Below are 27,121 nucleotides of genomic sequence, written 5' to 3'. Positions count from 1 at the left end.
ATTTCCCCGATGTGGGACTAATAAAGGCCACTTAATTTTAATCTTAAGTAATAGAACACATTTTATAAATAAAGCACTGTTACACTTTTACTTAACGAAGTTCTTTGTTTTTCATCTGAAATAAGCTCACTATGGTTAATAAGCTAAAAAACATAAAATAATAAACACAACGAAATAAAACTCATCTTTACGTCTATCGTTTCCTTAGGGGGAGTCAGAAGAAACATTATCTGGCAACCTAGCCGTGTTGCCCATAGAAACGGTAACCCCCGCACTCCGCCATTGGTCACGCGTTTAGACAAAATTCCGAGGAGCCAATCATAAAGGCGGACAGATGCGGTACGGGGCGGGGCCAGAGAGAGAGAGAGAGAGAGAGAGAGAGAGCGCGAGAGTGGGTGAGAGAGAGAGAGAGAGCGCGAGAGTGGGTGAGAGAGAGAGAGAGAGAGAGATAAACAGAAACAGTGAGTGAGAGAGCGTGTGTGTGAGTTGAGTGCAGGAGCGCGGGCAGCATGGCCTCCAGAGCGGGGTTTCTCCCGAACAGCCCCGCTGGCCCCGGCGGCGCGAACCCCGGCGCCGCGGGTCCACCAGGCGGAGTGCGGATAGCGGGGATGCCACCGAGCGCGGGGGGCTACCGGGGTCTCCCCAGCCCCGCCGGACAGTACCCGGTAAGACACCGCGGCGGCAGCGCGCTCCTTCGGAAAGTTCGCGAAGACCGTTAGAGCCGCTATCCCCGTTTAATCCGCCTCTGTTTCACTTCAAGTTGATCAAGTTCGTTATTTTCGTTACGAACTCGCCTCGCTCGCTCGCTCGCGCTTTGTCTGAGGGAGCGGCTAGGTCAGCTAAGCTAACGTTAACTGCCTCCACACAGCGCGGTTTGAGTCGAGTAGCGTTCATTTCGTCTGAAATAAACATCAAACCTGGGCTTGGTGTGAACCTGCGGCGCTAACGCTCCACCGCCACAGCCCCTTCGGCCATGTGGCGGGAAAATGTGACGGTAAAAATGACAGAATAACCGTTTTAGTTTTCCTTCTCTGTTAGCATGAACGCTGGGCGAACTTCCGCGTCTCCAAAGTGAAACCGTTTCTGAGAAAGCAGCTGAAACTGATCACCGTCCACTCCTAAACGATGCGCTCTGACTGGGTTTTGTGAATAAAATTGTCTCTAAATTTCAGTTTTATGGTCCTCTCGCAGCTGTTGAGGTTTGACGCGATGTTGCGTCACATCTCGTAAACAGACACGAAAACAAGGAGAGCAAACTGAAGAAGAAATAAGCCGAGAACTGAGTTTGTGTCTGCATTTAGGGGAGGGCAATATACCGATATTTTATCCTTATCGTGATAAATAATGTCCCAATACACTTTTCTGAGCATATCGTGGATATCGTCAGTACTTAAAGAACACTGACTAAATACGTTTCATTATAAAGGGACCATAATAATCTTGTTTAACCAGATTTAGTGCAGTGCAGTTTGTAAAACACTGAATAAAATCATTAAAGAAGGTTTATTATTATTATTAACATCATAGTATTTTTATATGTTGCACTCCAGCTTCTGTTTTGTCTGTTCCTACTTATTCAGTCTCATAAAACTAAATATTGAGCTTCACAAACTAAAAAAGAAATAACTGAAGAACTGAATTTAGGGGAGGGCAATATGACGATATTTTATCCATATTGTGATAAATGATGTCCCAGTACGCTTTTCTGAGCATATCGTGGATATCGTCAGTACTTAAAGAACACTGACTAAATACGTTTCATTATAAAGTGACCATAATAATCTTGTTTAACCAGATTTAGTGCAGTGCAGTTTGTAAAACACTGAATAAATTCATTAAAGTAGGTTTATTATTACTATTATTATTATTATTTTTATTATTATTATTAACATCATAGTATTTTTATATATTGCACTCCACACTTGTAGTATTTTTGCCACACTGCCCATCGTTACCTGCATTGCTGTGTTTCTCCCTTTCTGCTCTGTGTTGTAACATATGTTTGTATATGTTTCTGACCCGTATGTGCAGCGCCCAGGCATGCCACCCAGCCGAAGCATGCCCATGGGTGGGATGGGGCCAATGGGTTCCCCCATGCCCGGGCCATCCTACGGAAGCGGCATGCCCGGTCGCCCCGGCATGCCTCAGTCGTCGCTGGACCCGGCCCGCAAGAGACTGCTCCAACAGCAAGCAGGGGGGCTGATGGGACCCCGGAGAGGGTGAGCGTGAACTGGGGGACGGGTTCAGGTTGGAGCTAGCTGACCCCAGGGGTTTTGGGCAGTGGTATCCAACTGCAGAGTCACAGTACTGCAACTTTTAGACCTGCACTTTCAGCTCCTGCGCCTCTGTTTAGGAACCGCAGATGCACTTTGGCTCTCAGGAGTACAGGAATAAACACTGGATTGAATATGTACTACATTACTCTGATTAGATGAGAGAAATCTTTGTAACAGAGAAACTGTCTGTATCAATAGTAACATTTTTTGGTTTCTTTTAGTACGAAGGTATATTTCGATGCTGCCGAAGCACAGGTGTAAATCGTTACTGATTACCCGCTTGTTCACACAGCCAATCTCTCCGGCTCCACCGCCCCACACACTGCCTTTTACTTCATGATCACTTAGGCTCGATTGCAAACAGCCCCCTACTCTCTACATACTACACTGCGTAGGTCTTAAAATAATGACTCCAGCACTCAAGCAGTGCATAATATGTCTAAAAGAGAGCCATTTGAGATTCAGCCACATGTGCACAATTCGCTAGTGGATATATATAGTGCACTATTTTTGTGCAGAAGTCGCAAAGCTTATCGAAGGTCGCTTACTCATTCTAATCAAAGCTCGTTTGAAAAACTGCTCTGCACAATGTGGTGGACGTGGTCAGGGTGGCGCAGAGATTTCAGCCCTCATTAGACGGGCCATCGCTCATCCTGCCCCGCGTCTCTGAGCTGCAGACAATCATTAAAAGATTGCAAATGTCTGTAAAGATGATTCTACTTAAAGCAAAATCCAAGTTAAATCCCCTAATCATGGTAGCCTACGTCATCAAGTTTCTTCGCATAACCGCAGTGGATAGAAACACGACGCAATCCGTTTTTTTTTCGCTGAAATTTCGTAAATGACCATAACATTTGCGAAACATTTGAATGGAAACTGCTTTGTTTGATATAGAACGTTGTTTGTTTTGTTTCAAGCACAATGTTTTTCAAAGTGCACGTGAAGAGAAAGTGTGCAGAGTAGAATTCGGAGTGGAATTATTTTGTTAATTTATAGTAATGAAGCCTGACTGATGAATAAAAAACAGCAACAGCTTTCAGAATCGCGTTATTAATGGAAAGGAATAGAGAAAATGGCATAAATAAACACTTTTTTGGGAATTCCATTTTTTCAGAATTGTACAGTGCCGTCATTCAGAGTGCTTTGAGGTGAAATGGTTCTTTACGGTGGTGGTGAATGGAGCTTATCAAAGGTTGCCAGGACTTGTCACGAATATAACCATTTTATTTATTATCTAAAACCACCAGTGAGCCTACATGTGTCTTCTGAGTTTTCATAAGTAATGTTGATGATGGTAAAACAGTGGACAATCTAAAATAATAAGTTTTCTTTGGCGACTGTGTTGCCCTGGATGGTTGGATTAAAAAATGTTTTAGGCAAAAATCTTGTCTCAGAAGTATAAAACACTGTCTTAGCGGAGAATTCATAACCATTTCATGTAGGAAGTTTCTGTGAAGGAGCTTTTAGATGCATTTTAGGCTTTTCAGACGTCTGGTTCCCATCACCAGCACTGTGAAGAATTCTGACTCTAATTCTAATTCTAATCAGTGAAATTTACCTTTAAAGGGCAAATCTGTCCAGCCTTTTATACTGACCGCATTTTATAAGGTTAAGAAGGAAGCTTGGGTCATTAACTTTGAAGAACTTATTAAGTTGATGATAATTGTAATAATAAAAAAAAAATGATCACTTTATTATTATAAGAATAGTAGAAAATATCATGATGTTAAGTTTGATGTTAACTACCGTGTCAGTGTCACTGCTGTTCTGAATGATCCAGCACCCGAATAATATCTGGACAGCAGCAGTCCTGTGGTCAGAAACTGCCCAGCGATGAATGAGGTGGAGGGGGGCTGATAAATCGTGCCTGACAGCAAAAGCATGGGTTCCCCAAATAAACAGCTGTGAACACCAGCAGAGCGCTGTTTAAAAGAGGTTGATCTTTCGGCTTGTTCTAATTGACAGTGGCTTGGCTTTGAGCACAGAAAGGCCTTTTTGTCCTGTTACTCAGAGATGCGTTTGTTTCTCTGAAGGGCGAGGCGAAGGCGTTGGTGTGAAACAAAGGAAGCTTAACTCTAAAGATGTCTCATGATCATAACTGCTGGAATAAGCCGAGAGGGAGATGTGTGGTTACAGCTGTGCCCACTGTCCAGTTTTAAAAAAGAAGGCTAGGATGAAGACCGGACTTACATATGTTGGATAAATTAGTGTTATTCAGGACAACTTTGTGTCAGGATGATTTTACTTTCTTAGAACTTCAGCTGACCTACTAACCTTTTTATTCAGTTATTAACTCACAGTGGCAATACATTTCAATTTCAGTGCATTTTGAGGTCCCTCAGTTTGGCCTTGAATTGAAATATCATTAAATAAATTTGAAATTATTTTAATTCAGTTTAAATTAGGGGTGGGCAATATGATATTTTATCATTATCATGACACATTACACCACAGTGTGCTTTTTTTAAGCATATAGTGGATATTGCAAGTAGTTAACCCCCATAAAATCCCAGGCTTATTACATACTGAGGCTTATTACTCTGTAACTACAGGGATTTTAGTGCAATCTGTCTGAGCTATTCTTAGGTTATAGAAGTGTGTAATAAGCCTTTGGGTCCGCTGGTGAGTCCTGCAGAAATTCAGATTTTGTCAGTAATCTGATCAACACGTTTTATAGACTCTGGGTCTATATGAGTCAGACAGTAATCAGATTTCTGCTTTGCAACCAACCAATAAACTCACAGAAGAAGACTTGATGTCATGCCGCGGGTTGTTTTTAAAAACATCGCACCACTTTACCTGAAAATATGAACATACATCATCTAGAAGATGAAGAATATTTAATTCTTTATTTCGTCAAGCATGTTTTTGGTTTCAGCATCACTCCAAAAGTGTTTCGCGGTGATGCTGTTTGCTTATTTCCGGTACCGCCGTCTGTTTTTGTGCATGCACAGACTGAGAAATCTGAAAGAAATCAGAGTAAGAGTTTACATGCACTGAGAAATCTGATTACTGAGCTAAAATCCAACTCTCTTTATTGGATTTCTTAATCAGATTTATAGACCTTACTCTAATCTAAGAAATCAGAGTGCGCTGTTTACATGACCATTTGAATAATATATTTTCATAAAAATATCCATTAGTAGGCCTGCAGAGAGGAATTAATTATTCAGCGACTGCTGTGCATCTGCTGTGCATTCAGTGACTACTGTTATATCAGTTATGTGGTCGTAAAACTGAGGAACTGAAATGTGAGCCAGAGTTGAATGGGTTCCTTAGAGTTTAAAAGGCATAGATTTAAATAATACAAATGACTTTCTTTCCTAATGTCAATTACATGCTGAATAAACTGCCACCAGCAGCGTTCAAACCTGTGTCAAATTAAATTAAAGTTTTTTTCTCAGTTTTGTTCGTTGGGTTTTGACTTTTCATAGCTTACCAAATGGTTAATGGTTTACTTTCAGGTTATATGAATTATTTGGGTTCAATTAAATGTATCGTCACTGTTGGGACGAAATCTCCTCTTTCCATAATGATAACTTTACAGCAAAAGGCAAAAACCTTCTTAACCTTGAATAGAAGTTAATAGAAGTTTTTTCCAAGTAATTTTGGAGCGTTTCTATTGTTCCATTCTTCGTTAAATTTTAACACAACATAAATGGCAACTGCCATGTTAAATAGTAAATAATGACAAAAGTGGAGATAGAAAGTTTTGCCCCAACAGTGACATTATGTACAAAGAAATATCGAGAAAGTTCTTAAATGATCTGCTTTAATGTTTCAGGATTAAAAGACGCAAGATGGCTGACAAAGTCCTCCCACAGAGGGTGAGTTTATCATCTTGCCTTAATGAGTTTGTTTCATTTGTTGTTGGTTTGTTTCCATAAGCGCTTATGGCATCACGTTGCTGTGCAGATTCGAGACCTGGTTCCAGAGTCACAGGCTTACATGGACCTCTTGGCATTTGAGAGGAAGCTGGACCAGACAATCGCCCGCAAGCGCATGGAGATCCAGGAGGCCATCAAGAAGCCCATCACGGTAAAGTGGCCTCCCCATTGCTGTATAGTGAAGGGAACGTGGTCGTAATGGAGCTGAAGTACGAGCAAGGCCGTGGGTGTTTAATTGATTAGGGGGAATTATGTTGGTGCAATTCAGATTCATTTAAAAAATACACTGAATTCACAAATAGGACTGAAGAAACTAGACAGTGGTAGAATATAGACAGTAATAATGTATGCAGTCTTACGTAACAATAATAAGAACATTTATTTTGGCCAAAAAATAACAGCGTTCTTTTATGAATATTAGTATAATTTATTATAATGTTACAAAATGAATGCAAGGCGGTCGTCGCCCTCATATTGTTGCTTCACAACGCACTGATGCATTTTTACACCGCTGTAAGAGAACCTAATGAGGATGGATGGGCACGCAAACAATTCTAGAGGCAAAAGCGGGGTCACTTGTAATGCAGTGTTAATGTATTCCTGCTGAACTACATTAGGCATGCTGAGAGGCTGTGGGACCACATCCAGATAATTAATGATAATGTGTTTCGAGTGAAAACTCTTGCCATTAGAATGAGTACGCTGTTCTTTTTGCACTGTATGCGTCTCTTTCTTCCATTCTAGAATAGATATTGAGGCCATTTTAAGAGACGTTGGGCTTTCAGGCTTCTTTATGGCTTGTTCATGATTCCTCTAATTGTGTCCATCCATCCTCCTGCTGGCTGTCCTCTGCTCTTTGATTGCCAGGGCTGAGTGGGCATTTGCACTGGAGCTACTAATGTAGCTAACAAGTAATGGAAGCTTATACCCACCAATCAGCACGGAGCAAACTGCATCCCATCATCACACGCTTGGCACAAACCATGTCGAGTTGGAAAGTAATCTCAGAAAGACTTGCTATTTTGTTTTATTATTTTATTTTTTGTATGGATAAAATTCCAGCTTTAAAATGGCTACTACTGTTTAATTAAGCTGGCTTTAACTTACTGTTCTTCATAATCTTCTTCTTATTATTCTACTCTCAAAATATAAAATGTTTCTTGTCCCAGGGTTTTTTAAGCTAGAACCACGAAACTTTGTAGGATCATAGGTCCCACACCTGCCAAGTGTGCTTGTGCTTTTCTGAGCGATCCAACATACGGTTTTCGTAAAATCGTTGTTCAAAGACATATATATATATTTAAAAAAGACACTCATACACAGTACAGTACATACAGTATCACATGCTTGCACAGCAGTATCAGCACAAATAATGAATTTAAGGTAAAAACTGCAATTAACATCACTAAATTAAAGTGGCACAGAATTTAGGGTGGAACTAGATTTAAGGTGGCACTGAATTTAAGGTAGCATAGAATTAAAGGTGGAACTACATTTAAGGTAGCACTAAAATTAAGATGGCACTGAATTTAAGGATAGAACAATGTTAAACAGTGTCAGAAACTGTATTTCTGTAAAAGAAATCACATATTGGATTAATATCAAATGTCACCAGTGGTGAGGTGTGAGTGTTAGACAAGTCACCATTACAGCCTTTTGCCTTGTGATTACATGTCTGTGGCCATATAATTATGCCATGTAATTAACTTTTAATTATAAATGATGTAAATCTTCCTCATCATCAGTTTCTTGTTTGGACTATAAACACATGGCATTATAGTGACAAATGAGAGAGTTGAAAGACTGGTTTGTATCTTTTTTCCGTTCCAGCAAAAGCGCAAGCTGAGGATCTACATCTCCAACACCTGCACACCTGCCAAGCCAGAGGGGGAGGAGGCTGAGAAGGTGGCATCGTGGGAACTTAGAGTGGAGGGCAAACTGCTAGATGATGTAAGTAGCATCTATGCATGTATTTGACAGTATTAGGATGGCAGTGATTTGTGAGTGAAGCTCATTAGTCGTCAGTGATGTCAATTATGGAAAACAGAGCCATTTAGTTAGTTAGTAGTGGGCAGTATGACCAAAAATGTATATTACAGTACAGTCTGATGGTTTCACTATATAACTATGGTAAAACTATAGTAAATCTGAAAAATGTGTGGTGTGCAAAATTGTAAAAACAAAGTTGAACAATATATAGTTGAATTTTTGTCAATATTGCTTTCTAACACTGGCCCCACAGCCCCAACAAAAACAGTACTAAATGTTGTTTCATGAATTTCTACAAGGGTGTCTAAAGTTGGCTTCTTATTCACCAGAATTCTGTTTGAATTTTCTCTTCCACCTTAAATGGAGCAGCAGTTACATACCTGTTGTCACCTGAATGTGACTGCTGCATCATTTAAGGTGGAACTGGAAATTCACATAAGAAGCCAACTTCCGCTTTGTCTTATTTCCAAAGTTATTTCTCTCATATGACTGTCAGACACAACTGGAATTTGGGAAATATCACTATATTGTGATATATCAATTCGCGCTTCGTCACCAGCTGGTCCTCATCTTATTTGGTGCACAAGGCCCTGACCACATCATCATCTGGTGCAGCTGACAGAGTCAGGAAGCATCCCAGGCCACAGAAGTTGGTCTGGTGTCCATGTTAGGCTAAGGCTAACCCCAAAAGACCAGTCTCAAATGCAAAGTGGACTATTTCAGATGCACTGGACTAGACATTGAGGAGCATTTTCATTCGAAACGTGACTGAAACATCCCTGACTCGGCCAAATGGGTGAAAAGGTATTCCATAGTATTCAAAAACAAGTTCAGCAATGGCAAAGCAATGGATAGCAGCTCAGCAATTGCTAAGAACTACACTCACCACAGAGCACATTTGATTTTGGCTTTTACTCTGACACAAGTCACTTGACTTCGTGCTCAAAGATAATCCTCTCAATGGGGGTCATAGCATCATTTAGCTGGAACTGAGCCTGTGCTGCGGTGTGTGCTGTGATTGGCCTGCTAACTCTCATTAGCTTAGCCAAAATGCTATAGTCCCTGACACACACAACAGGTGTGATTTCAGTTTTCTGTCAGTCCAAAACCAGCCAGTCAACCTTTTTCCGCTCTCAGACATTAGTTTTTATCATATGCATTTGTTTTAGCAGAGCAGCAGTTAGTCTGAATTAATCTGGATTGTGGCGTTTGGCACTGTTTGGCTCTGTTAGTCTGCTTGCTAAGATTAAGTTAGATCCAGACACCATTGAACAGGTTTACTTTCGTCTTTCTGTCTCTCCAGCTACAGTTGCTCGACTTCACTCCCTCAGATTTGAATCATCATCATCTAAATTTGTGTCGGTGCTTTAGTTAGCCAGAACTGAACATGATCTGTGGTGAGCAGAGCTGTGATCCTGCTGGCTAAGCTAATGCTAGTCAGCACATGTTAGATAGATGGGTTGACATTTTTTTTTAAATTGAAAATTTGAAGTAGTGCAGATGGCAAAAAAGCGTAATAAATGCTTTTATACCACTTACAACACCCAGTACCTCCCTTTAAAACTGTATACTGTGATAATACAGGGTGATTCAAAAAGGTTAATCAGATTTCAAAGCACCATGTGTTTACAACCGTGAGGCGCCTAGGAACCAATCACATACCAACTGAAAGAGGGGGTCATAGAGTTTCTGACTGTCACTGGAAGATGGCTCCCTTCAGTCTGAGAGGAGATGAGACTCCTGAGCAGAAAGTGTTGCGTTCTCCACTTCAATAAGAGTGAATCCGTCATAACTGTGCAACACGATTTTCATCAGCAGTGAAGCTCCAACAGCTCAGAGCGTTCGTCGCTGGTTCAACAACACTGGATGATCTCCGAAATCGCACTGAAAGAGCCGTGAGTGCAGCGACACCCGTCATGTTCAATCCAGTATGGGATGAGTTTGACTATCGTGTTGATGTTGTCTGTACAGCTGGAGGAGGTTCATACTGAGCACTTGTACAATTACATAATAAACTTTATGCTCATTTAAACCATTTACAGTTTACTGCATTGATCTGTAATGATTTACAAGTGAAATGAATCATTTTGAAATCGGATGAATCTTTTTGAATCACCCAGTATATTGAAACGGTTTGTATGTATTAAAAAGGGGGATGCAGTCCAACCCTTGTTGCAGCCCTAGACTACATCCCACCCTTCTGTCCATCACAGCTCAACATCTGTTACGCTGGGTGGCTGCACAGGACAGCGTTCCAAATATAGCACCAAATGTCAAACAACGGCTTGTAAAGTTTCAGCACCGCCGAAGCAGCCGTCTCCACTTTAACAGCTCCATCCAGCAAAGTTGGACCATTGAGTGGCAGGGTCTGCTAGGACTGGGGTCTTTTTTGGGTTTCTTTGGCTGCTGAAGCTCCAGCTTGTGTCAGAAACTCATGTCCTTGCTGAACTCTCTCGAACCAGATGTGCTTTCAGGCTTTTCCCATGATTCCCTCCAAGTGGTGGCGTAATGTTGAGAGGGGTGCAGAGGGGAGGCCAGAAAAAGGGAATTGAAACGGCTGCATGAAGACACGAGGTCCTCGCAGGCTTGGGCCAACAGAGAGAGAGGCTGATTGAGCTGCAGCCACATGAAAAGAGGAAATGCTTTTTCTCTTTTTCTTCTCTCGCTCTCTCTCTTTTCTGCCTCAGTGGTTAAGGCGTGCGTGGGACGGGAGGAGTGGTGCAGGAAAGAGAGAGAGAGAGAGAGAAGGTTGCGCAAGTGGTGGGAGGGCTGTGTGTTTTGGAGTGTCTGTGTGTGTGTGTTTAATCCCAAATGCACAAATGTGGTCAGCGCTAAACAATGCAGCATCAATCAACTGCTTAGGAACTGGAAGCAACAGCACTTAACATTTCTCTCTGTCTGTATGTTTCCTTCTTCTGTTCATCTGTCTTTAGCCTGGGAAACAGAAGAGAAAGTTCTCATCCTTCTTCAAAAGCTTGGTCATCGAACTGGATAAAGAACTCTATGGGCCAGACAATCATTTGGTAGAGGTAAAGAATCCTGACATCTTCAGACTGAAGCCCTGCAGTCCATAGAAAGAACATTTTCAGAACAGTTAACTGGGAGAAATGTTGTTTGAAGGGCACATATCCTATGTTTTTCTTGCATTTCATTTTCAACGTATGACATTTAAGTAGATTTATAAACCAAAAACAGTCAAATTTAATTTTTTACGTTCTCATTTTCAACCTTTCTTTATCCCTTAGACCAGGGGTCGGCAACATGCGGCTCTTTTACTGCTCTGTTGCGGCTCCACAGCTGAATTAGAGTTTTAGGTAAAAATAAAATAATCCTCCTTTACAGTAAAATAAAGCTCTGCTGATCGTTCAACACAGTTTAACTATAAATGGTCTTAAACTCTGGAGTTAATGTAGAACTGCTGATTCACCCTTTAACCCTGAAGATCAGCACAGACTGCTGGTCACCATAGCAACACAGACAATAAACTTGCCTAGCTAGTAGCTAACGAAACGGCAAAGAGAGAGATTTAAGGTGGACATCCATAATTCATAGATGAATGGACTTATTTGCATTTATAATCATGCCAGTTGGTTTCCTGATATGTTTAATCTGCAGCGAGAAACTGACAAACACTAAAAAGTCGTGAAGCTGAAGGCAGTTTTTCGTTCGAATTTTCCCGTTCCACCTTAAATGGTGCAGCGGTTACATTCTGGCCTCAGGCACCATTTAAGGTGGAACGGGAAAATTCAAATAAGAAGCTGGTGAATGAGAAGCGACTACTGAGCTACAGCTGAGCTAAAGGTTAAAGCAGGGCAAAGTCTGCGTTTTCGTTTATATTAAATTTGTTAGCCTACACTAGTACATCAGCACGTACTGAGACATATTTACAGCCAAGATGGTAAAATGGACATAAAATGTTGTGGCTCCCAAGGTGGTTTTATTTTTGTTGAAAGGACAAAATGGCTCTTAGATTAGACTCAGACAAGCTGTGCCTTTAAGAGCAATATATGTAAATGACCTCTGTTCTGGTTGGCTGCCCCATATTATGCCTCGTTTAAAAAACAGTTCAGACTGAAACACTCCTTATAACTTCAGTGTGAATGGGTGGAGCGAAACTGCTCAAGCCTGGATAGGCAGATATATTTAAATGTGTTGTCACAAACACTGAATTCAAAACAGGCTGTTTTTGCAGGTTAGTGTCCACATATGGACTGTGAGGAATAGGGAGCGAATCGTGCGTTTTAAAACTTTACCTGTGTTTACTACTACATAACAGGGAGATCATATCACTCCCGTTTTGAAAGAACTGCACTGGCTATCTGTATCATTCAGGATAGATTTTATAGTTCTGCTATAAACTACTAGGTTTTAAGGCTCCAAATGACCTTAAAGCACCGCTTACATCACAGAGTGTCTGTCTGTTTATGCTCCAGCACATAATCTTAGATCTGCGAATACTGACCTTCTGCAAAAACCTTCTGTAAAATACAGAAAACATGGAGAGACTCGTTCACTTATTCCATTTCACCTTTTATTAGACAGTAAAGCTCAGTGCTCACTTTCAAGAAGCATCTTAAAACGCATCTCTTGAACTTAGCACTTCATTAAAACTCTGTCTCTTGGTATTTATCTTTTAATTTGATCTGTGTCATTGTATGATTCTCAAGTAATACTCATAATTTTTTGTATTACTGTTAAGCACTTTGAGCTGCCATCAGCATGAAAAGTGCTATAAAAATAAATATTATTAGTATTATTATTATTATTATTACATTGAATCTTATTTAAATAAAAAAGTGAGGACATTTTGTTTTTCGTGATATGGGCCATTTAAGCCAGGGATTCCCAATCCAGCTCCTGCTGACCCTCATGTTCTGCACATTTTTGTGTTTTCCCTACTCCACACACCTGAACCCAAACCACGAGGAGTTTGATTATTATCTGGTCTGATAGATGCTGGATAGCACAAAAGAGTGCATAGTGTAATGTCTCCAGGACGGTTTAAGCAAACATTAGAACAGCTCTAAAGTGCCTTTAGTGTATGTCATGTAGGGCCTAGACATGTGCACATATTGGGTAATAAAGTATATCACAATATTTAATACGTGTTATTGAGGACACTTTGAAACGCCTGACATAGCTGCATTTTAGTCAAGCATGTTGCAGTTTCACCAGCGATTTGTAGATCAGAGCAGAGCAGCTCTAGTTTCCCGTAAGCAGTATATTAAACCCTATGAGGGAAAGTGAATGTACAGCGCTGTTAGTTTGGTGGTAGTTCCCATAGATGTGCTAGCGCTGATAGTGGCTACTTATAAAGTAAATGTTTCTGCTTTAAACTCTTTAATGTTATAATGATGATGTATGAAATTCATTCTCAATTTTAAAAAATCATGAAATGACTAATATCGGATGCTTTAGAACATGTTTGTACAGCTGTTTTAGTACATTATATTTCTGAGCACCTCCACAGTCCAGTGCTATTCTTTCATAATCAGCGTGGTAGAGAACCAAGAGTCTAAAAAATCTAGGGCAAAACCAAAGACAGCTTACAAAAAAACAGTGTGAGCTTCTGTCACAGAAGTGCTCTATTACAAGTGTGTTCAGTTATCCTGTGATACTCTGCAAACAGCAGCACGCACATGCTTGTCATCACACTCCCAAATTGGAATTTGGTTGTGCAATAGGGGAGACCAAAATGATTCAAATGCGCCACACAATGTGTAGCGTAGACCCAATCACAGAAGACATGCACATACTACAATATGCTTCCAAGGTCCAGCAATACAACTGACTTTTCCATTAACAAAATCCTTCCTTGGGGTGAAACATGATTAAAAACTAAAATAACATAAACAGTACTGGCTGCTTTTGTGCTTTAGGTGAAGTAGGTGGTTTCTAGATGTTTATGGGCTGGGATTGTATAACTGTAAAGGATTGTGTGATTGGTTTTTGGATGTCACTGTGGGATTGTTTGTGCAATGTGATTATTTCATTGGATATACGTGTTTGTAGAGGGTCATTGTGTCTTTGTTTGGCCTTCAGTGGCACAGGATGCCCACCACTCAGGAGACGGATGGCTTTCAGGTGAAGAGACCTGGTGATGTCAGTGTGAAATGCACCCTCCTCCTCATGCTAGACCACCAGGTAACACACACAAACCCTCCACAAGTACAGTCTTAAAAAACAAGCTGGCCAAAAATTGTGTTTTCCACATTTTGGGTTAAACTTTAATAAGGGTGGCAGTAATTCTGGAGTATATATATGTGTGTATATATCATGTGAAGGAAGGAGATCAGTTACACCAGTTAACTTATATCTGAATGGCTGATGATCTTCAAAAGAGAATTTAAAGTAAGTACACAAAAAGTAAACAAACAATGAAACATAGTATCAGTTAGAAACTTTTGCTACTCTTTACTGTCAGTTATAATTGAAACTAGATATGGACCGATCAGTGTTTTTAGGGCCGATACCGATTACCGAACGCCTTTCGTCACAATGGGCCTACACCTGACACTGATCGGGGGTGGGGCTGGACTGTTAAGGCCTTTTCACACCATGTATGATTTTTCACACCATATCTGAAGCATTTTTCTGTCTAAATACTCTGAAAACCTTTTGTTTGTACACGGGTTACATCCAGTTCTGCAAAAAAACAACACAGGAAGTTCCACCACCTCTTACAAGAGCGAGCTGAAGCTGCAGAACGGTATTTTGGTATGTCAGTGGGGGAATTTGAGGCTCTGCATCTGCTTGTTGCTCCTCTCATTAAAAAGGAGCGAATGAACTATGGTTAAATACAGTGGCTGCAACTTCCTCACCATCATTCATTGCCTTTCAGCTCTCGTCTGATAAATATTGTCAACATCCATGTTTTTTTAGTCAGCGTTTGCTTGTCATATGAGCTTTTGTGCTCTGCTTCAAGAGTTCCGTCACCCTGATTGCACATTTGGCTGGGCTGCAACCATGACAATGGAGCTCTGATTGGTCAGCCTGGTTTTAATGCCTCGTAAGAAGCAGAAAATAGAGCAGGCTCGGATTAAAAAACGTACGCAGCGTCGCAGTCCGTCAGTTTCAGACTCGATGTGAAAGACAGTATTAATATACATGTGTTCATTTTCAAAACTTCACGTGGATTTTTTTTTTTTTATTTGTAAAAGTGTGAATAGGCCTTTAGTCCTGTAATCAGAAGTCAAAAGGTCTGTATTTCCTTCTAGTGTTTGAACGAGGAACTGGGTTGTGTGAACCAGGGACCTCACACAGGGCTGCAGCCATCCTTATCTCGTGAAATACAGTTCATATGCTTTACGTCACCCATCAGCTTTCATGATCAGCTAAGTTAAAAAATATTGGCCAGTTGGCGATCACATATTTGGGCTGAAAATCGGCCGATATCGATATATATAGCCGATCAATCCTTCCACCTCTCACCACAACTGTTAGTATGATCAATTAATTTTTTCTTTTGTGATCAAATTGTTCATTGTTTTTGTGAACAATGTGCAATTACAATCCAAGACAATAGAAAAAAGAAAAAGAGGAAGAAAGGAATAAAAATTGAAAAAGAAATAAAATAAAATGGGGGGCAGCTGATTACTGCCCTCTGTATGATGAACTATATGATCACCTCCTTGTTCTCTCTGTGCTTCTCTGTCGCAGCCACCGCAGTATAAGTTGGACCCACGGCTGGCCCGGCTCCTGGGGGTCCACACCCAGACCAGAGCAAGCATCATGCAGGCACTCTGGCTCTACATCAAGAACAACAAGCTGCAGGACTGCCACGAGAAAGAATACATCAACTGCAACCGCTACTTCAGACAGGTAGAGCCGAGGATTTACTGCTAGCCCCTCCTCGCTCGTTTATAAAGGAATGATTTGACAGTTATTCACCCTTTATTATTCTCGATATCGCTCTTTATTATTCTTTATTCTATTTATTGTATTTTTATTTTTCCCTTAGCTAAATACTTGTTAACAGTCAGTTTGCTTGTCTGATCTGATTACTATGTTACATGTCATACATGTGTGCACTCACTAAGACTAATTCCTTGTATGTGTAACATACTTGGCAAAATAAAGCGATTCTGATTTTGATTCTTAACCCAAATGTTGTAGATCAGCCAAAACATACTTGGTGTCTGAAGTTTGCTTCTTTAGTTTTGCACTAAATCTACAAGGCTAACGTTGATAAAGTTGTTAAGTAATCTCAAACAGACTTCCTTAGTAGTTTGTGACATGCGATAAATCTATAAGTCTGATCTTAAAGCCAGACTTCATGCAGATTGAGGCACTTGTGCAAGGATTGAGTCATGCAGCCAGAATGATTCTAATTGGTGGGATATACATCCATTTCATGTTAGCAAAATTAGCCTTGAGAGAAAGGCTAAATCAGATTTGTTCACCAAATCCGTTTTTTTTGTTTGGCTGTTCACAGTATCTTTTAAATGTGATCTCTATGCAACATCAGTCTGAACAGATCAGCTCCTAAACTGACCCACATGCGCAAAAGAACAGAGCTTCATGTGGCTCATCTAGAGGTAAACAATCACGACTGCCAACGAACGCCAGTCGCTCCCAGAGGATCAGCTTCATCTTCACCAGCATCACAGGAGCCATCGTGAAGCTTCACTGACTAATAGCTGGTCTCATCACCCAGAATGTGTTGGAGCTCGCCGTAAAAAGGGCGCGGTCACTTCTTTGGTTTGTGTCGTTGGATTCTTTAAACTTTGCTTTCAGACTTTTAATCGTTCTTTGACGCTGCAGCCTCGTTCTCCTACGGCTGCGTTCGGTCATTTCTTTCAAAATCTCTTCAAACACAGAGGGTTTTGGATGAGTCTTTTCTAATTTTTGTACAGAAATATCACCCCAAATGTTTATGAGGTCTCAGCAGCGTGAAATTATGACGAATGTCGAGTTGGATTGGCGTAAAAGCCGTGTGAATTCCGATCTGGCTGTTCAGACGATTTCCATTAAGATATGCAGAGCATATTTACAGTACAAGCCTTTTCAGTGAACTATTAGATCAAAAAAACAAACAAACACAAAAAAACAAAAACAAAATAATCATTATTAATCGGGGTGAAACATTCAATTAATCGTGATATTCATTTGAGGCCATATCACCCAGCACTAAGAGTTGCAAGTGGCTTGCATTCATTCCAGAAGCCAGGCTGCAGATGAGAAGGGTGGGTCCTCAGTAGCACTGATCTATGAAGGCTCCTCTTTTGTATTACGCAATGCGTAACGGACAGTCTACCAAGGCTGCTTTGTCACGTCATCATAAAGGATATGTTGCAAAATCTGATGGTGAAAATACTGTTGATGTGAATGACTGTATGCCTGCAAGTAAAACAATGATGTGAATGATGTAATGCGGCAGGCAGAACATCATTTGTTTGTAATAACGTGCTATCTTCCAAGCTAAAAACTATCCTTACTGAAAGCAGGTGCATTTTACCCTCTTAAACAGATACACAACTAAAGGAATAGCATGTTCTTTTTTTTTACTGTATATTTTACTGGCCTTTTTTGAACAATATGCACTTTGTGCCAGACTTGTCTGCAGAGAATTATGGGTGGCAATAGACCATGACAGATACTCTGGTTATGTCCTCAGAAATGGTCAGAATGTAGGCTGCATTTCTTGACTGCATTCAAGGATCCTTAAGATCCTTCATTGATGTAGTGTTGGACTCCTGGACTGCAGCCTACACACTTAAAAACGATGGTTCTTCAAGGGTTCTTTAGTAAAGGAATTGGTTCAGAATATAACCATGAACACTGCAAAAAACCTTTTGCACGATTAAAGGGTTCTTTGTATCACGCAAGCGTTCTTCAGATTGATGAAGAATGTGCTGTAGATGGATCTGTATAGAACCATTTTCCAAAAGGGCAGCAAAAAGGGTTCTTCTGTTATTACATGCTTGACATGGTAACAATAGAGGAACCCTTTTCAAAAAGGTTTTATATAGAACCACATACTGCACATTCACACTCAGTCAATCTGAAGAACTTTTTCACGATGCAAAGAATCATGCAAAAGGTTCTTTGAGAGGTCATGGTTCTATATAGAACCATTTTCATTACTAAAGAACCCTTGAAGCACCATCATTTTTAAGAGTGTAGCTTTTTAAACGCAGTTCATAATATCTGTTAGAAATGAACCACATTCTGTGGTTACAGTCACTAATGATATACTGTGTGTTGTTCTGGGTGCTGGTGCAGATTTTTGCCTGCCCTCGGATGAGGTTCTCTGAGATCCCCATGAAGCTGGCTGGGCTCCTGCAGCACCCCGACCCCATCGTCATCAACCACATCATCAGGTGTGTGTGTGCACGCAGTGCTTTTGCTGTCTAGTCCTGGTGTCTTTGGCTACTTTCACATAACTAGGCTGAAAGGACACCAATCGTTCTGCCTTAATCTGACACAGATCTGATTTTTTCCTTCATATTTGGTCCTAAATTGGCTACAAGTTTGATTGATGGTCGTGCGACCTTAACGAGAATCAGGTCAGAATTCATTTTTTTTCACTGTGCATGCAGCATTGTTTAATGTGGCAGCAGCGGCAAACCAGAAGTTTGTGGCAGTAAACAGTGCAAAAGCATCTGATCCTTCGTCTTGCTCTAATAGTGAACAGCTGAGAGCTGCTCACAGTGAATCATCTTCACGACGAAGGATTGTTCTGCTGGTTAGTTTGTTTGTTGTTTGTGACGCACGCAAGTCATTCATGTGACATTATTGATTAGGATGTGCACAAGCGGATAGTTTCAGGACAGGTTTATTCACATTAATAGCAGATTTGAGTCACCTACCCGCACAAATGTGAACCAAGATAGGATTTGAGCCAAAAATCAGGATTGAGTAACGAGGCTTGTATGGTGAATGTAGCCTTTGAGAAGGGATTATTGCTCTTAGTCATGGCTAGTTTTGTTTGTGGGGCCTGTGACGTTCCTGTAAAGTAGGGTTGCAGTGATTAGTTAAGTCGACAATGTTGATTATGAAAAACGTTGATTACGTCTTCTGCTAGTTAGGTAGTCATTAAGTAAATTATATAAATTTAAATCATTATATTAAAATATAATTAAAATGTATACATTATATTATATTAAGTAAATTACCAATTTGTATATTTACATGGCATATGAGACAGATTTGTTGTATTTCAGTGCCTGCTATCATGTAAATACAACAAATCTGTCTCATATGCCATGTAAATATACAAATAGATATACTTTAATTTTATTTCTCTTGTACTTTAACTTCTGTCTAGATTTATTTCTGTTTTCTATTTTTCTGCATAGTATATGTAAATTTATGTGCAATTATATGTGTTGCTGCTGAAACACTGCAATTTCCCTTTGGGATCAATAAAGTTCTATCTCTCTATCTATTTATCTATCTATCTATTGTAAATTATAAATATTAGAAGAAATCGTCAGTCACAGCTCTACAGTAAAGCAGTAAAACATTATCAAAGTTTGATTTCTTGGTGCTCATTGTGCTGTTGGCTGTGGGCAGCGTGGACCCCAACGACCAGAAGAAGACAGCCTGCTTCGACATTGACGTTGAAGTGGACGACCCACTGAAAAGCCAGATGACCAGCTTCCTTTCCTCTACCACCAACCAGCAGGAGATCGCTGCCTTGGAGATGAAGGTGTGTGTTTGCTTATGAGAAAGTGGGTTTGTTTGGAAGGGTAAACCTACACATGTAATCTGAAAATCTTTTTGTATACACACTGCCTGTCCGTCAAACGTTGGGGGACGCCTGGCTTTTCAGAATGTTTTTAATATAAACGAGCATGTTTTCATTTGACAGTGTGCAATAACCTAAACGATGGACCAGGTTTATTTAGAGAAAAATAATGGCCACTTTTCCACTATCGAGCCAAATGGTTCTCAGGGCCGTACTGGGCCGTTCCTCGCTGGTCCGGACTCGTGAGACCGGTTACAGTTTTTGTTTCCATCTGTTGTACGACTAAATCAGAACCGGGAAAAATCAGTACCCAAGAAAAATACCCAAACGAGTGTCTAACTGCTAACAGGCTAAAAGCAACATACACGCCACCCACCACAAACACGTTTGATTCCGTCAGTCACTCCATGAGCATCTGCTACTGAGACAGCCTTTACTGTGGTGGGTTCACCTGTAGCCTGATAACTACATTAGCATTAGTGTTGCCCAGCAGGTTACGGCTCAAAGCACCACAGAACAAGTCTATTTCTAAATTTCTGTCACTTCAACATTGGTCATTCGAATTTGTGCTCTCAGACACGAGTCTTTATCCTCTAAACAGGTGTTTTTAATCATCATTTCTCTAGAACTGAGTCCGTACTGCAGTGGGAGGCACCCTACACTCGCGTTAGCTTAGCCTAGCAGGCTATAGCTTAAAGCTCTAACAAAACAGGTCTGATTTCAGCTCTCTGTCACTCCAACACCGATCAGTCGACTTTGCTCTCGCTGTTATACGTTTTTTATCACCTATACTTGTGACAGCAGAGCAGGTATTTGAATCGAACCTGTACTGGGGTGTTTGGATCTCTTCAGCTAAGCTAAGCTAGCTGGGAGAGAAGAGCTGGCTAGCATTAGCTTAGCTAGGAGGCTCCAGCTTCAGACACCAGAGAAGAGGATAATTTCAGCTTTCTGTCCCTCTAACATCAGCTGCTCGACTTCACTTCCTCAGGGCTGAGTCATTATCATCTAAATTTGTGTCAGTAAAGCTTTTATTAGTCAGAATCGAATCTGTTCTGTGGTGAACAGACCACAGACAACCATTCGGCCCTGCAGTGGAAAAGAGGCCAGTGTCACTGACAAAGCTCATGCGTTTTGTCCCATTGTTGTGATGTTAGACCTCAAAGCTTTCCGGTTTATAAACTACGTTTGAGTCAAAATAGCTTCAATGTGGTCTCTTAACAACAGCTTAGAAAAGAACACTTTAACATATTATACAGGCAAAACCCGAACAATGTGTAAATAATAACACTTTGATGAGCAAAATATACCCAGTGTGTTAAAGTTTTTGAATGAAGGCAGTGAAGTTCTTCCGATTTTTGTTGTAATATAGGTTTATATGTAATCTGTTTCTCATCAGATCCACGAGACCATCGAGTCCATAAACCAGCTGAAGACTCAGAGAGACTTCATGCTGAGCTTCAGCACCAACCCCCAGGACTTCATCCAGGACTGGCTCAAGTCTCAAAGCCGAGACCTCAAGGTACCTCCCTAGAAGCTTGTCAGAATGAGAGTGGGGCTGACGTATTTGCACTAAGTGGTTAAATGTGCCTCCAAAAACGTTTACAGGCGGGGAGGCTATTGCTGGATTCCATTAAAAACTCATTCAGGCTGGTGACGGGTCCAATCACATCACATGGAGCGAGAGGCATTACAGGACACTTGTATGAGAGGAAGGGAGGGAGAGAGAGAGAGAGAGAGAGACTGAGGAGGAGGACTTGGCGTGTTTGCTCCACTTGACCCTTGTGCGTCTGCTTTGTGTTTGTTTGACTCAGCTGATGACGGACACTGCCGGGAACCCTGAGGAGGAGAGGAGGAGCGAGTTCTACCAGGCTCCCTGGGTCCAAGAGGCTGTGGGTCGTTACGTATTCTCCAAGGTATGTGTTGGAAATGGTTCCCAATGTAGGTTGGAAACCAGATTGTCCACTGATCATCAGTCTTAACTTGACCAAGCATTGAAAATGTATGTGAAAATGCATGTTTTTTGCTTAGTTGGCAATTTAAAGTGATGGTTTAGTCATGCTTGGTGTCTAAAGTTTTTTTCTTTAGTTTTGCACTGAAGGTATGATGCTTAAGTAGCTAACAAGTAATAGAAGCCTGTGCCCCACCAATTAGCATGGTGTTAATTGCATACCAAAATCATTACACTCTGAGTTGTTTAGTAATCTCAAAAACTTGCTTATGTGGTTTCTGACCCTGAAATACTGTTGTCTATAAAAATGTACAAATGTAGGGTCTAAGTTTAGGACTCAAGATGGCTGTGACTGCTGATTTTAGCTAAGCAATCAGTTTGCACAGTGCTAATTGGTGAGCTCTAAGCTGTTACTTCTTAGCTACTAGGAATGCATCTATACCACTTTTTTTTTCAGACCAAGTATGAGTGCGTTTTTAGGTACTTGCAAATACCGATACCATAATGAGTGTAAATGAGTACAATGTACCTTAATAATCAAGTCATTCAAATCTAGCTGATTTTAAATGACGTGTATTAGCTAGTTATGCTACACATGCTACAATGGAGAAGAGCGGCTTTTGTTCCACATCAGAAAAGCGCGTCTGTACAGCTGTAGGTAAAGTACATTTCATAGTTTTGATCCTCTTCTGTCTCTGTAGCACAGCGACAGCAAGAATCACATCTGACGTACAATATGGGTAGGACAATATGATCTCTCTACAATCTATTTTACAAAGACAGTCTGTTAAAAAAATTCAGTGTGTTAAAGTTTCTACCTCTAAGTCTGTACAGTCAAACAGAGTCAAATTTGGTGTGTAAATTAGATTTTTCACTGAACTATTGCTTTAATTTAAAATCACAGTGAAAATGAATGTTTTAAGCTCAGTTTAATGGTCAAATGTGTCATAACAATGTTGATTTAACTTCACCTTGTGCAGAAAGCTAACTTTAGCCTCTCAAAGCTGAGGATTCAGCCAATTTCTCGACCATTACATCAGTGAAGTCTCATTTTGTAGGATCATTCAAATGGGGCCTTTGAGAGAGATCGAAGGATGCAGCTGGTGCTTCGAGACCCTCAGTCACCGACAATCCTTCATGCATAGCTCCAAACAACTGTGAATGGCGAGATGCTGCAGAACCCGAGTTTGCAATGAAATGAGTTGCAGTGCAAATTTATATATATAAACATGTTGCATTGCTTATATTAGGCTATATAGTTAGTTTGACCAGAGTTGAACCAGAGTTCGGGTTTTTGTGATAAGGTTTCTTTTTTATTGAGTTTGGTTGGTTTCACGCTGCAGCAGCTAAAGTGCAAAAAAGTGTTAAAAAAATACCCTGTTACTCTCACATTTGCCACCATTTGGGCCAAAAAATGTCCTACTTTGCATGAAAATAGGGGCACTTAATGTATCTGTGAATCAAGTCAAAGCAGTAATGGTAAACTTGATTGATAGCTGCTTCTTTATGATCGGTTATTCAGAGTCAGACAGATAAACAGCCTTTGTATTAGAAAATTTCACAATGTGATATAAGATAATCCTTTATTAGTCCTACAACAGGGAAATTCTACAGCAGCAAAGGGGGAGCAAGACACTCAAGAAAAGAAGAGTCACAGGACGCTGTTGGCTGAATATTTTTGGTTGGTGGACGATTCTCAGTCCAGCAGTGACACTGAGGTGTTTAAAAACTCCAGCAGCACTGCTGTGTCTGATCCACTCAGACCAGCACAACACACACTAACACACCACCACCACGTCAGTGTTACTGCAGTGCTGAGAATGATCCACCACCCAAACAGTACCTGTTCTGTGAGGGTCCATGGGGGTCCTGACCACTGAAGAACAGGGTAACAGGGGGCTAACAAAGTATGCAGAGAAACAGATGGACTACAGTCTGTAACTGTAGAACTACAAAGTGCACCTATATAGTAAGTGGAGCTGATAAAATGGACAATGAGCATAGAAACAAGGAGGTGGTCATAATGTTATGCCTGATCAGTTGGAACAGAGAAAAAGTAGTGCCAAAAATTACTATCAAAAACTGAGAATATAGTGATTTTTATTCAGTATTTGGCCCAGTGTTGCACTAAGCCCAGTTAAACAGGACTAATTTGGCTCTCTATATAATGAAACATGCAGTTAGTCAGTTTTCTACAAGTACAGACGATATGTTCAGAAAAACACTGTATTGTATTGTGACGTAATTTGTCACAATAATGATATATATTGTCATATTGCTCAGCCCTACTGCGGTTACAAGTGCTAGGACAGTCTCTCCTACCTCTTCTGGAGCCTTCACTTTTAAGCAAGGTCTAATAAGGCAGCATAACTGGTTTCATGCTTTGTGTTTGCGGTTCACAGGTCCAGCAGAGAAGGCAGGAGCTGGAGCAGGTACTGGGCATTCGCCTCACCTAAGCCTCAGAGGCTGCGGGTAGGGAACTTCTGAGTGCTCATCTTGGACTGGCCTTCGCCCACCACATCCTAAATAATCCTAACCAACAGGATAAGATGGAGGGAAAGTCTGAGTCCTAGACCAGTGCCATTAATCCAAGAATGCAGATGCACACTTCTCTTCAGCCCTTCAGAAAGGGGTTCGGCCGTATTCCGCAGGAACGCTGCGGCAGAACGGCTCAACTGGAATGTTTTTTTTTGTTGTTGTTGTTCTTTTTTTTTATATTTCATACATATCGTCTTCAGTGTAATGTGCAACATTACATACACATCATTAATTTTACGTGTGATTTTATGTTTCTGGTCCTGGATATTGGACAGTTTCGCTAAATCGCTGGTGTTAGCTCTTATGTGCTTTTTGAAGCATTCGGTATTTCCTATCAAGCTTGCCATTTTTGGAAAGAGCTTCTGATCCCAGCAGCTCTGCAAAGCCACAACTGCCTTTTTTCTTTTTTTTAGCATTCTTGCCTGCAAGATTGAACTGTGTACTAAGATAGAAGCTTCGAATTAAGTAGCTGGAATAGGGCGTTTTATATGAAACGTAGACTTTGATATGGGTGCAGGAATCCATCTCCGTCAGACTCTCAGGAAGACGATGCTGATCTGCGTTGAAGAGCCATTGTTTGCTTCAGTCGATTCGAGGTCCCCCCACCCCCTTTCTCCTCCAGTGTTTACAGACTGTTTCGTGTTGTTAGGGTGTTTTACTGTGACTGTGCCAGACGTAGCTGTGAGCGAACACAGCTAGAGAGCGTTGTACTTGTTTGTAACAGTGGGTAGGATTATAAGCCATTTTCATATTTTTCATAATCGACACTGAGATGCCATAAACTTAAGAATATCTGATTTCTGAAAGAATTCCGATGCCTTCACTCTTCTTAAAGGAATAGTTTGCCAAGTTCTTCTCACCTCAAATGCGGTCGATCAGCCAGAACATGTTTGGGGTCTGAAGTTTTGCTTTATTAGTTTTGCACTGGATCTACAAGGCTAATGTAGCTGAGTAATGGAAGCGAATTAAAAGCTAATTACTGTTGTTTGCTGAATTTAACGTATTGGGGAAAAAATAAACTTTCTGTATTTTTTTCAAACACATTTAACTCAGCAAATAATTCAGTGCACTAAATTATCAGAAAAATGCCATATTTAACTATATATAATTTATGTAACCCTGTAGAAGATGTGTTAACTTATCTTCACATAGAAAATCTACAAAATGTGTCATTTGAGCGAAGGGTTAAAAAATTTTCCATACAACTGTAGATGATGCTGTTTTATACAGTGTCAGAAAGTCCTTTTGAAATGATTAGCAGCTTAACACAACTGGAGGCAGTTACATGATAAAGCTGCACAGTATGTTATTGTGATATTGAGTGTATTTACTTGCACTTAATAATCCGATAAAGGCAGAAAATCAGATGTTGTCAGTAATCTGATCAACATATTTACATGCACTTAAGTAATAATAATGGGGAAACTTCAGGTCTACATGAATCAGACAGTAATCAGATTTGCTTTGCAACCAGCCAATTAACTCACAGAAGAAGACGCGATGTAAACATCATGTAAAACTTCAGGCCACAGCTTTTTTTTAAACATCGCACCACTTTACCTGAAAATATAAAAATACATCATCTAGAAGATTAAGAATATTTTAATCCTTCATTTCGTCAAGCATGTATTTGGTTTCAGCCTCACTCCAAAAGTGTTTTACTGCATCTCGCGGCGGTGCTGCTCGCTTATTTCTGCGACCGCCGTCTGTTTTCACACATGCTCAGACTGAGAAATAGAAAGAAATCAGAGTAAGAGTTCACATGCACTAATAAATCTGATTACTGAGCTAAAATCCAGCTGTTTTTATCATATTTCTTAATCGGATTTCTAAACCTTACTCCGATCTAAGAAATCGGAGTGTGCTGTTAATGTCCATTGGAATAATCAGATAAGTGCAAAAATCCGATTATTATCAGATTACTGAGTGCATGTAGACACACTCATCTAACCAATCACTGTGATCATCCTGATCAGTCACAGCTCCAGATGAGTTTCTGCACTGTTTTGATGTTCGCATGATCCAAAAAGTTATTTTGGTTAAAATAGCACAGCTCAGTCTTCAAACATCTCACATAATTGATTTACTAATAAAGTATAAATAGAGTTTTATATTAAAATCGCAAAAAATTGCATCGCTGTCCGTATCGTGCTGGTCTGGTGGGGTAGAACCTTCCATTCCTCTATAACTACATTAGCCTCACAGCTCTAAAGCAAAACCAAAGAAGCAAATACCAACCATGTCTTGGCTGATCGGCTACATTTGAGGAAAGGTTTAAATTGTCATTTTTAACTATTCCTTAATCCTGGAGTGAATTTGCAGGTTAAAGCCATATTTTTTGCTCTTCTTTACAGGTGAAAGTGTATCTGTTCGATGCATAGTTGTGCTTTTTTTACATTCCGAACAGCAGTTAAGCCATCGCTCGGGTTAATGATTGTTTAGATCAGGTTGTGTTTTGTTTTGTTGGGTTGTTTTTGTGTTAATGACATGCGCACTTAGTCATTCTTAAAATTTGTTTTGCAAGTACTTCTAAATCCCAACCTGTGAGATTATTATATTTTTGGTCTTTGTGTAAGTGAAAGTATTGAGGGCGCGCCGCTGTCGAGCTGAATTTCAACGTGTTCTTGTACTTTTTATAACCGGTTCAGCGGGGTTACGCATTTTTGTAAGGAAAAAAAAATGCATGTTCTGTTTTGTAGTTTTTTATATCAATCAAATGCTTACTTTTATACTTTTGTACTGGGCAGGTCTGTTGGTATATTTGTACAATAAAATTGTCTGCCTGCACAAA

The 27,121-nt window shown here is 40.4% G+C and overlaps 1 protein-coding gene across 1 annotated transcript; it reads left to right on the top strand.

Annotated features, from left to right (window-relative positions):
• Window positions 1–494: 494 nt before the first annotated feature.
• On the top strand, window positions 495–27,121 carry smarcd2 (SWI/SNF related, matrix associated, actin dependent regulator of chromatin, subfamily d, member 2). Its single transcript, XM_036573206.1, has 13 exons — window positions 495–665; window positions 2,032–2,219; window positions 6,061–6,103; window positions 6,192–6,314; window positions 7,994–8,113; window positions 11,086–11,181; window positions 14,195–14,296; window positions 15,812–15,973; window positions 18,377–18,474; window positions 19,670–19,805; window positions 21,241–21,363; window positions 21,656–21,757; window positions 24,195–27,121. Exons 1-13 carry the CDS (start codon window positions 510–512, stop codon window positions 24,246–24,248), a joined length of 1,503 nt encoding a protein of 500 aa, XP_036429099.1. The 5' UTR covers window positions 495–509; the 3' UTR covers window positions 24,249–27,121.

The sequence above is a fragment of the Colossoma macropomum genome, unplaced genomic scaffold, assembly GCF_904425465.1.
Source record: "Colossoma macropomum unplaced genomic scaffold, Colossoma_macropomum, whole genome shotgun sequence".
Classification (NCBI taxonomy): domain Eukaryota; kingdom Metazoa; phylum Chordata; class Actinopteri; order Characiformes; family Serrasalmidae; genus Colossoma; species Colossoma macropomum.
The sequence above is the reverse complement of the archived record's forward strand: the minus strand, read 5'-3'. Positions and strand labels throughout refer to the sequence as shown.